Source organism: Lutjanus erythropterus, chromosome 13 (genome assembly GCF_056507025.1).
Source record: "Lutjanus erythropterus isolate fLutEry1 chromosome 13, fLutEry1.hap2, whole genome shotgun sequence".
Lineage (NCBI taxonomy): Eukaryota > Metazoa > Chordata > Actinopteri > Lutjaniformes > Lutjanidae > Lutjanus > Lutjanus erythropterus.
In genome coordinates, this window is record NC_139329.1 from 19,174,324 (window position 1) to 19,186,683 (window position 12,360).

The 12,360-nt window shown below is 40.7% G+C and overlaps 1 protein-coding gene across 1 annotated transcript in view; it reads right to left on the reverse strand.

Annotated features, from left to right (window-relative positions):
- LOC146316449 (voltage-dependent calcium channel subunit alpha-2/delta-1) overlaps positions 1–12,360 on the reverse strand; it is a 92,791-nt gene that overhangs the window by 53,248 nt on the left and 27,183 nt on the right. Inside the window, exons 4-6 of the mRNA XM_084733392.1 lie at positions 6,406–6,465; positions 4,819–4,854; positions 2,607–2,736 (exon numbers count right to left, since the gene is read on the reverse strand). Coding sequence (XP_084589518.1) covers positions 2,607–2,736; positions 4,819–4,854; positions 6,406–6,465 — 226 coding nt within the window. The remainder of the gene's footprint in view (positions 1–2,606; positions 2,737–4,818; positions 4,855–6,405; positions 6,466–12,360) is intronic.

The following is a 12,360-nucleotide window of genomic DNA, read 5'->3' on the forward strand; positions in this document are numbered from 1 at the left end:
TCATCTGTACCGTGCATGTTGTGGTTGTAAAAAACCAAGATGGCAACCCCCATAATGCCAAGCTCAAGGCTTCAAAATGGTAGCCCACAAAGCGTTGGGTGATGATCCTGTCTATTCTCTTACCTAAGTAACTCTAACCTAAAACTTTGTTAAATGTTCTTTTTTAAGTGTGCTATTCACACTTTAAACTCAGAATTTAACTAAACTGACATATACTTATTCTGGGGCTTGTGTTAATATTCACACACACCCCTCTCTGGTCACCAGCATCACGGCCTACAGCCCCAATATATTTTTCAGTGATAGCGGTGGATTCCCAGGTTAGCTCGCTAACTAGATTTCTGTGGTGGTGGCAGTTACTTTGTGTAGCAAATGTTACGGTTAAATTAGATGATCAGTTCTTGGATGATGACAGTATTTTCACAGCTTAAGGCAGAAATGTCACTGTACTGTGATGTTGGTCCTCTTTTCTGATTTAAAGACAAAATAATGTTGAAATTTCCACCCAGTGAAGCTTTTTCTCACTCAAGGTTATAATAATGAATTGACTGTAAGATTAGCTATAGTTTCACTTGAACTAGAGTGGTGCCGTGATATGGTAATATTTAGTTTTTTTTATTTTAAAATGTGTTTTAAAATTGTAGTCCTGCCAGTAATCCCCATTTATACTTAATGCATCTGCAATCTGATTATGTCTTTTTTTTCTGTAATTGCAATGGAATACAGTTACCTTTTTCCTATTGTGATAACATAATCCTGCTATTCCCCAAACCTGGTCTCCACCTTAAAATACACTTGTGTGTGATTGGCTTTTCAGAGGAGTTTGTTCCCCGCTACATAAGTGTGTTACCAGATTTGGGTCTTCACGCTTGTTCCCACACACCTATATTTTCTTTCATCTCTCTCAGATCATACGTCAGCCCTGGATAGGTCCCAGCAGCTCAGCGTATCTATGCATACTCATTACGGGCTACCAATAAACAGCATCCTTGAGAGAAAGGGAGTGTGAGGAGTCATGGCACCCGGCCCAGATTATGGCCAGAGAGGTATCTTGGGGAAAAAAATGACAAAGTCACAACGAGTTCAAAAGAGTGCTAATAAACTAGGCTTGCACTTTTTACAGATAACAGCCCCCGACAGCAGTGTGTGCCCATCCCATCCCTCACTCCTGCCCCTGTGTTTGGGGTCAGTGGAAAGGTGAAGTTTGTAACCTTGGGGCCAGACGGTTCCCCAGCAGGCTGACGGCCACGCTGAGGAAGTCACTCCATTCTGCTGTCCCTCCAAGTCACTGCTGACGCAACACATCCCACTGCACGCTAATTAGTGGATATCCGAACACATACACATGGACACACAGATGCCCAGTCTCACACAGCCACAGATAAAAATACACAAGCATGAGCCAAGCAGCAACAGTGCAGCCTGCTGGTTAAAGAAACTCTCCTGTAATTGGACTCATGTTCAAACGCATCATGAACCAAGTGTCCTGGTGAAGTATCTTTGAGCAAGGCACTTTATCGCTCACTCATTGTAAGTCTGTGATTACAGCATCACCCAAGAGCTTAAAATGTAAAAATAGGAGAAAAGGTATCCGTTATAATACATAATTCAGACCACAGTTAAGATATTCAACAGACCATTCTTAAGTCATTGACATTCAACTTGAGCTGTGCTAATGTCAGAGGGACTCTAGAGAATCAAATTATTCTGAACCACTCAAGGTAAATGTCACCACATGATGAGGGAATGATCAGAAATGTACATTTATGACAAACAGGGCAAATACACTCAGTAACAGATGCACATACTGTATGATTCATCACAATCTTAAATATTTTTACATGGGACGTGAATTACAATGCTCACTACTTGGTTGTAAAAATGCTAACGGAGCCACCTTGTCTGATTTCGCACTTTTAACACTGTAATACACTTCTTTAAATGCTGGTTTTTATCTTTTTATTCAAGGTATTGGTTTTGGTGCTAAGTGCTGTGACAGGACATATGTCAGACAAGACAGACAGTGAGGAAGGAAGCTGATGAGCGTGACTGAACATAACATGAATAAAACTTTATTATTAGTCTGAGTAAAAGAGCAAAAAGTGAAAAATGTTACAATTAGGGTGACTCCCCCCTACCACAGATTAAGAGAGATCACTAGCTAGAATTCATATCAATCAAACTTTTTATTTATGATTATACTTCAAAGCCATTAATTCAAAGCCTCAGGACACATGGGAAGGTTGAATTAAAAGACTCATTATCAAAACCTTTCCCCAAATTAAAAAAAAAAGGAATTAATGCCTCATGTTTGGAGCTTTACTCAGAAAGATGAAGGCCAAAAGGATACATCAATTCATTTCAGGTAGCGGACCCTCTGTTCATTTACATCCCAAGGACACACGGCTTAGCCAGGAGACAGTAGACTACAGGAGAGAATCCTATTATGCTGTATGATTTTTTAAAGCATCATTTAGCCATGGGCAAATTTGCTAGAGGCACAATCTGTACACAACATTTCATAATGGGTTGGTGTGTCAGTTGTATCCATGGTTACCACTTGGGTTTGTGTGTGTGTCGGTGTGTGTGCGCGTGTGTGCACTCACAGCCATCATAGATGTCAGTGGGGATGTGGACAGCCGTGTGGTTGTGATCAGTCAAACGTTTAAATGATGGGTCCTCTTTAAAGTCTGGTCGAATCCTGTATTTCCTCCCCTCCGTCTCATTTGCATCCAGCTGAGGGGGGGAAAAAAAATCAAGATGCAGACAGCAATGCTGACCATCGGTTTAAGACATCACACAAAGCCTCTTTATTCTATTTGCTGAAGCATCATTGCATGCACGAAACAGTTTGTGGGTTCACTTAAAAGCTCAGGACCTCAAAGACAGTCTGACTATACATCCTCATCAGCTCCGTGTCTGATGTGATAATGTCATCGCTGCACTTTTCGCACCCTCCCGGCTCATTTAAGAAAATATAGCATCATCAACTATATGCTTAATGATATCTTGCTTTTTCCTCCTTCTTATCATTTTCACTTGGGAGCAGAATAGCAGGAGACAGCCAGATTGTCTGTGCCCCTTGTGGAGATTCATAACTCCTACCGTGCATTCACCAATTTACATCAATGAGAGCGGTACAGACAGGGAGATATATGAAGAAAAGCATGATGAGATATGGAGGAAAGAATGCAGGGTAGAGAGGGAGCGAGGTAGGGAGGTGGAGGGGGAGGGGAGGTAGAGAGAGTGTGAACAGTCGCTTCCTAATAAAGCAACAGTGTAGCCAGCTCATACATCTCATCTGTCAATTAGAGGAGAAACATGGCAGAAACCTCTTCACCTGAGAAAGGGTGGGAGGAGGGATGACGAGGAGGAAGCTACTCTGGAAGAAAAGCCTGGAGAAGAAGCGGAACAGGGTGGGATTGCAGTAAAAAGGCTGAGGCAATGATAGAATGGCAGGGTGAAAAAATTAGACGTGAATGTGGTGGAGAGGAAAAGGAAAATGGAGGAGAGGAGCAGGTGAAAGGGAGGACAAGAGAGAGAGAGAGAGAGAGAGAGAGAGAGAGAGGGTGCAATGTACACTCTTACAAGTAAGTGTTCCAGTAAGGGATCTTCCTGAGGTTTTACTGGGAACCACTAACTTACAAAGAATCCTTTTTGCTTTTTGGAAGAAAGACTTCTTCAAGGATTGCTGAGACCCCTGAAGAAGTCTTTCGTCTAGGGTTCTGGGTAGAACCCCCTGAGTGGGTGAAAGGGAGGACAAGAGACAGGATGCAGTGTGCACTCTTAGAAATAAGGGTTCAAATGGTTTTTTCCTTAAGGGCTGAGGTTCTACTGGGAACAATTTGCTTATAAAGATCCCTTTTTGGAGGAAAACCCCATTTTTTGAAGAACTCTTTCATCAAGGGTTCTAGGTGAACTAGACCCCCTGAATGGGGTCTAGATAGAACTCTCAGAATATAACAGGGTTCTTGGTAGAATCCCCTGGGTGGGTTCTAGACAAAACTCCTGGAATATAAAATTGTTCTCAGTAGGACCCCCTGGGTTGGTTCAAGATAAAACCCTTGTAATTTCAAAAGGGTTCTCAGTAGAACATGTTGGGTGGGTTCTTGTTAGCACCCTCAGGGCCCTATCCAAATGGGGTCTGGTTCTTGACCAGTTCAATTCAAGATCCTCGTAACCATGGTGGTATCTGATGAACAAGTCCACTTTTCAAACAGTTTTGATTGGAACTGTTGTAATCAAAGATGTCACCAACAGAGAACCACTTTGGTTCCCAAGGAAAAGCCGCTCTTTTTTTAGTTCTAGCCTGAAACCAGCTTTTCAGGATGAAAACTAGTTTATTTTTGGTGTAAATGCTCAAAAATGTTCAGAATTAGGTGCTTGAACCAGAATGGGGTTGGTAAGGGCTATTAAGAGACTGAAAAAGTTCTGGATAGAATCCCTAACAGGGTTCTTCATAAGACCATTGCACCATTGAGTGTTTTGCTGAAGAACCTCTCATATGGGGTTTTGGGTGAAACCTTGGTTCTAGGTATAACCCTTTATGTTGGATTCTAAGTACAGCTCTCTAAAAGGGTTCCATGCGATCCTCTAGATGGTTCTAGAACCTTTATAAAAGGTCGTACAAGGAACCAAGAAGCGTTCTCCTATGGTGACCAGCCAAAGAACCCTTTAGGGTTCTAGTTAGCACCTTTATTTCTATGAGTGCAGTAAAAACGTATCACTGGCCCATGTCTTGAGTGTGACCTGTGTGAATCTGCGAGGGTTAAACTGGAAGGAGAGCAAACAGGGCGGAAGGATAAAAAGTACACTCACATTGTCTTTTGCGTTGTAGTAGGCAATTTCATCATCCTGTAAACAAGTCACACAGAAGCACAAATATCATTTTGTGGCTGCTTCAGGGTGTTGCACAAAGAAGCGTAACATTTATGTAATCATGCAATGCTTACTCCATTTCCAAACACTTCTTTATTTTGTTGGCAGACAACACCATTAGTAAATTCTCCAGTTTTATGTTAATGAAGACACTGGCCCTCTCTACCAATGCAATGAATACTGTATGAGTTGAGCTGAGTGTGCAGAGTGTCCCTCTTTTTACATCTGTGTCTGTGTGCCTGCAGCCATTTGGAATACTCCAGGGAAGCATTTTCCTGCCATTGAGAAAGCAATATACTGAGTCACAGCTTAGACACATATAGAACTGTGCGTATTTTTCCTGACCACAGCTTTACTCTGAGTTATAATTGTCTGCCATTGTGGTTCTTTGAAAGCAGAGTATCTGTCATGTGAAATGAGGGCCATACTGCGTCACAACACAGTGTATAATGTGCAATAAACCTATTTACTAATGGAACTCTAATCACAGCTAACGACACACAGACGCAAACAGATTAAACCTATTTAAACAATGAAATGAATTTATGGCCAGTAAATCCAGACTACGTGCACGGCCATCAAAGGGATAGTTCTGATTATTTGATGTGGGTTTAAATGAGGTACTTATTGAAAGTCAGCCTATTACCTACAATAGATGCCAGTTTGGAGAAGCAGAGAGGAGTAGCAGCATGAAAGCTATGCAATGAACTGCTGGGGTCATCAATAAAATATATTGTAGCCTCCAAAAAAAAAGACCAATGTCATTTTAAGTGTACGCTGTATTTAGAATATTTTCACTGCTTACTTTGTGTCAGACAGCTGTTTCTGAGGAGAAAACCCTGTTATTTAGGCCAAATATCACTCTCTCCAAACCAACCAAACTCCACATGCAAAATCAGTAATTTTACCTCCCAGACCACAACGTTGCCAGTCTACTGCTGCCTCCAGCTGTTAATTTGTTTGTGTTAACACCAATAAACTAACAGATTTGAGGCAGAGGTCAACTGGCAGGGTCAAATGAATGATTTTGCCTATGAGTTTGTCTGGTTTGGAGAGAGTGATATTTGGCTTACATAAGAGCATTTCCCCCATCAGAAAAGGTTGTCTGACAGCAAAGTAAAGCAGTGAAAATATTTTAAATACAATGTACACTTAAAATGGCATTGACATTTTTAGCTGGACCTTTTTGTAAATGACTGAAAGGCTTTTTTTTTGCTGACCCCATCCTCAGCAGGGCATTGCTTAGCTTCTGTGCAGCTACTCCTCTCTGCTTCTCCAAACTGTGGGTAGGCCAACTGGCATCTACTGTTGGTAATACATGACTGTCAGTAGGTACTACATTCAACCCCACGTCAAATAAACCAAACTATCTCTTAAATGTTTGTGCGTTTGTGTATCTCCCTGTGTTTTACCCACACACAGTGTACAATACATGCACATAAAACATTTATAATACAAATACTTATGCAGGTGTTTCTGTAAGTGTGTGTGTGCGTGTGTGTCTGTATTTTTGTGTCCCTCTGTTACCTCAAACTCGTCTTTCCACTGATACTCCATCTGGAAGTTCTCAGCAGCTGTGGCCAGTTTCTGGGGAGTGAAATATGACAGGGATTTAGATTGGAAACTGCACAAGGTATGCCTCTCTCACAGCGTGTCTAATTATAGAAAAACCTGAGCAAAAGAGAGTATGTTAAAAAGCACGATGGAGACCATTCTGGAGACGGAGAAATGATTATGATCTCACTCGCGGAGCTCAAACCACAGGGCTATCGGGGTCTTACAGCACTGTCTGCTAAAGGCCACACCACAGAGAGTCATACTGTCAGAGTGAAAAGGTTGTACTGTAGGAGCAGAGTGTGTGTGTGTGTGAGTGAGGCCATGAAAGAAAAGAAGAGAAAAGGGGGGTGTCAGCAGTGAAAGAAACAGAAGATCACTGAATAAAGTCAAGTGGAAATGGATTACCAACTGAGAGGCTGTCCGTCAAATTGGATGCTCCTAAATAACAGGGGGATGTAAATGTAATTAACCTCACCTTTGCTCTACACATCTCTTTTACATGCGCACACGCACACACTGAGAAGTAATAGAGCAAAAGAAAATAGTGGCAAGAGTAGTTCATTTATCGTACTAGAATATTTCTCACACAGTACAGGCAATAAAAAGGCCAAGCATAAACTAAACGGCACGTATTTATCATTCTGGAAACAAATGACTGCCTTAACTGCTCTGTAGACATTCGGGGAAGTATTTATTTATTACTGAAACATGATGAGTTTGGAATTGCATTTAGAGTTGAGGATTCTGTGATATTTAGACACTGCTTTCGAATACATTCAGTGCTTTAACAGGCTTTCTTTATGGTCTTCACAGTTTGAATCTGTCTTCATTCTTTCCTTTGAAGGGAAATGAGGTCAAAACTGAGAACAACACTGGAAAGAACACCATGACACGCAGAAAAGGGGGGAGGCAGACAAAGATCTGATTTCTACATTTTACCGTTGATGTGTGAACTAATAGACTTTTCCACAGCCGACATTTTGACAAGAAAGCATAGGATACACACCAAGCCCCCAGGATGAGCGCCAGGCTTTGACGCCAATTTGACATGGTGGCCAAACCATGTAATGACAATGTCATGTGATGCTCTACAGCCCAAAAAACTTTTCCTCTATTATGTTGTGATGGAAGTGGCCTCACAAACCCTACAAAATGACTTGTTTCATTATCAAGATTTGATCCATTCTGTCCGATAACATTTGGAAAGACTAGACGAGTAGCATGATGAACTAACTTAATCACTAGTGCGCTTGCTCTATGGGCTGTACAATGGGGAAACTTATTTGGAAACTCTGGCACAGAAGTTGGCTTCATGCACCACTGAGCCACTCTAACAGGAATGTGGCCACTTCCGATGGTGTATCCACTTCTCTTTGTACATCCATGATGAAGACAGGTGTTACCAATGTTGCTAATTTAACATTTGGTAGTATTGAAAGTACAGACGCTAAAAATAGAAAAGATCTAATCTATGACTTTCAGTGTAGCAAAACCTGGCAGTGTTTAGTGACTATTTCTGTACCAGCACTGTTAGCAGGTTGGACAGAAAAAAATAAAATTCATTCTCTGTGCTTAGGACTGTTTTTTTTCCTTCTTGTTGTGGTACTGAAAGAGATACTAGATAGGTATTTTTTTTTCTTTTTTCACACTTGTATTGAAATTTAAAATACTGGTATTACTTGGTACCTCGGGCTCCTTCCCTTTAAAAGTGACAAGTTAAGGTTTGCAAAATGCGAGCTGACTAGCTAGTGATCAATTGATGTGTTTTGCTAACATTAGCTAAGATGTGAATATATGTTTCTTTTACAGGTCCCCATCTTTTAACCATCTTCAAAATGTGGTTTTCTTTTCAACATAGACGAACCTAAGACATAGCACATCTAAGCAGTTTTTTCCGAAAACGGAAAAGAGAAAGTTCCCCAAGGTATACGGTGCATTGGTGTGTTCAACTGAAGTTGTATTTACCATGTTCATGACATGAACGCATTTGAACGCCCCCCTCATGTTGCATTCACGACATCTGGAACTGAAAGTTTTCTGTTAGCTCAGAGTTCACAATGTTCTGTTCAAGACTTCCATGAGTTCATAAGTTCCATTTCAATTTAGGACTAAAGCTTGCTCGACTATTATTAGAGAACAGGAGTATTTTTACTGTGCATGTTGGCTCACTGGAAAGACTCTGCTACATGTGTGTACAATTTTATTTCATATCAGTATGACTGCCATGAAAAGCTCTATTACGCTGATGCATACATTTCTAGAGATTTAACCCAAAATTTCACCACTGGTGCCTAGCACATTGACGGTAAGGGCTGGAATAAAAGAACAGTGAGATCCCAAGGCAGTGAGCAGGCAGAGAAACAAACAAACATCAACACTATTTTGAAAGACGGTGTGTAGTATGTTCACCCAGGTAAATCCACACAGATCAAACCTTAACCTGGCCCTGGCCTGCTCCTCTCTGACTGTACCGGTTAATGACAACCCCACAGAGGAAAGGACTGCCCTTAAATAAACCCACCTGTCCGACTTCCCTCACAACAGCGGGGTTACCACAGCCTCAGAGAAGCTCCACTCAGGGATGTATTTCAAATTAAGTGAAGCAATTAGAATGGATGAATTGTTGAGCGCATTTTTGGCTGAATTTAGTCTGATATTCATCTGTTGGACAAGTAGGAAACTATAACATGTCAGATGTGTGCATGAGCAATAACTGGATGAGATATTTCTGTCATTCTGTGCTTTTACTGAGTGTGGGTATGAATGTGTATGTGTGTGTCTATGACCATGTGTCTGCTGTCGGCAATGGTTCCATTCTTGATCAACAGTCCCATCCCTTTGGCCTCCAGTCCTGGGCTCTGTTCCAGACCTGTCTCCACCTCCTCTGCACTGGCTGTCAGTAGCTAAATATACACCCCATCATCTGAGCCATAAACACACACATACACACACACGCCAATACAAAATAGTGATTGTGAAGTTATTCTGCACCATGTTAACCATGTACAAAAATAACAAGTTCAATCACAGTATCAAGTACTGAATCATGTGTTTTTAATTTATGAATTCTGTCCATCAAATGCTTGACGCTTGCTTTTACCAGACATTGACGGTGTTTAAACCATTTAAGGATTCTGTCTGGAGATTTATATCAGAATCGATAGCTCTGCTAAAGTATAATAATTTTATGGGCAATCTGAAATTTGAAATCGTGTGCTGGCAGACGTGGGAAGTAGCAAAGTACAAATACTTCGTTACTGTACTTAACACTAGAACCTCCAGTGGTTGGTGTAACCTAAAACAGCCAACAAGTAAAATTTACCTGCTATTAGAATGCATTGATTTTCAAGCTGCAAGCAGTCAGTGATTAAATTCATTTGTTAAATTTTAACAGGGGAGGTGGCCCAATGGGAGCACCGACCTGCCCCCACACCACCACTTTCAACTGTGTAAACCTCAAATTATGTACCTAGCAGCCGAGCACGGTGCTACAGACTGTCCTTCACTCATTTGTATCCATATCTTTTTCTTTTATCCATATTGATGGTTTGTCTATGATTTACAATGCAGATCTATCACATGGTAGTAGACAAAAGGTGTTGACAACAGCAGCATATAAAGTTTATCTAAACATGTGGGATTAATAGTGTAAGAATGACTGTTTTATCTATGTGGTAAATTATACCTGTTGGTTTGACAATTTTTACCAATAGGTGGTGCTGCATAATACACTTTTAGGAAAAGTCAAAGACTTGGAGACTTGAGTATTTTAGTGAAACAAAGTTACATACAACTGAAGAACAGCCTTGTTTTCAGTTTTCAGGTGTCTGTACTAACTTTTTACTTTTGCTCCCTGCATTTTAACACAAATAGTTGTATTTTCTACTCATTATACTTTCAAAACAGGCTGGTTAGTTTAGTTTCAATACATTTGAGGGGAATTATTGATTATTTTTATTTTGCATCATTGCACCTTCCTGACATCAATACCGATTTCAACCTAAATGGAAGAGACAACATACATAGACAATATGATTTGTTGGTCTATCTATCTGTGCATATCCTGCACAACAGCCATAATGAGACAAAAATGACATAAAAGGCATAATGAGACAAGAAAAAGGGAGAAATGGTGAGGTTCACTTCACTCTGCACAGAAACAGGTAGCAGAAATCTACTTCAGAGGGCTAATTTTACTTTTATACTTTGAGTACAAGCCTGTAGTTTTCATTTTTACTTAAGTAAACAAACTGCATCAGTATATGAGTAAAGAATGTGTGTAATATTGCCACCTCTATGTGCTGGTCATACAAGCTCCTGAGCTACTGATATCTTTGCACCAACAACATCTAACCCTGCAAAAACAAGTATCGGTACAAGAATGCTTTACCAATGTTTTATTGTGTATTCAGAAGTTTAATAAAATGATATATGAAAAAACCCAAGGCTGAACTGTGTGGTTGTACAAAAACCCACTCTTCTGCAATTAATAATTAAATTCTGTGATGCCTCAGCTGCAAAACATTCAGAAGAAAATCCTCCTTCATATTTTTATTCCTTAAGTGTTTCACTGAAAAAAAAGAAAAGATAAGATTTAGGACTGTAATAATATGGCACCTGAGGGAAAGCAGAGGAGCAGCAGTTCATATTCATGTTGAAAAGGCCAAGTGCAGGAGGTCTTGTCATTAGGTTAATGTCAACTAATGTCACTGTAACATCACATCATGTTAATGTCACACCATTGAGCTAATTCAGTGTTACCACTTATGCACAAATCCATACCATCTCTCTCAAAATATGTTCATATATATATATATATACACACACACACATGTTCAATTTTCCTAACTCATATGTATAATACTATGGTACAGCAGTGCATGGACATATGGATATTGATTACAGATCCCCCAATAGGTTAAGGATTTCTCTCGTGGCATGATGTTGTATGTGATCTGATACATGAGGATAAGCAACAGCTGTTCAATACTTGATACGTCATGCATCATACTCCAGCAATTTGTGTGACATTAATGAAGAATATGGGACTACGTCATTTTGTGTCAATATACCCTTCTCCCTCACACACTTCCTTTATATGAACATGCACATGCAAATGCGCACACACACACACACCTCCTAAGAGAACAGACCGACAGGGTTGTTAAAAATTCATGACAGGGCTTTGACGAAGCTCCTCTCCCCTCTGGGAGATATGGGGGAGGGTGAGAAGGGGTGTGTGAGGAAAGATACCTAATTACCCTTCTCTTTTTTTTCCCTCTGTATCCCCTTCTATCTCTCTTTGTCGAACACATACACACGGAGAGGTTATCAGTCTACCCGGAGAAAGCGACGCCACAATCAAATACTACAGAGCCCTGATTTGATGAGACCACTCCCTGAGTGACAGCTAACCTCTCTAAACTGGCATAACAGTTCATTACGGAGCTACTGCAAGGCGCTGTTTCTGACAATTGATTAGAAGGCTGCGTTGCTCTGTTGGAACGCACAAATTTAGCACTACAACCGTTTAGTTAATGGGTGTAAATAACACACTCCCTATAGACCTAACTGCTCATTAGTCTCCCTCTCACTTATTGTAGTATAGATATCCAACCTCCACGCCATAATGAGTTCACTCTGTCACCAGGTGACCACTGGAGACCCGAGGAGGACCACCGCTCCCCTGCAGCCTTAATGGGGGAACAAGAATGCATGGATGCGAGAAGACTGGGAATTGGGATTTATGGATGTAGGGAAGTGGAGTGGTTAAAGGAATGAGGTGCTTTCGTGAGTGAAAGGAGCGAAGAGGAAAAAGAATTCATAAGAATCATGAAATCTAATACTGGCGGGCAAAAATGTCCAATACAGTCTGCAGGCAGCATTGCTTGTTGGCTATATCTTAATCCCAGCTGAACATAAAAA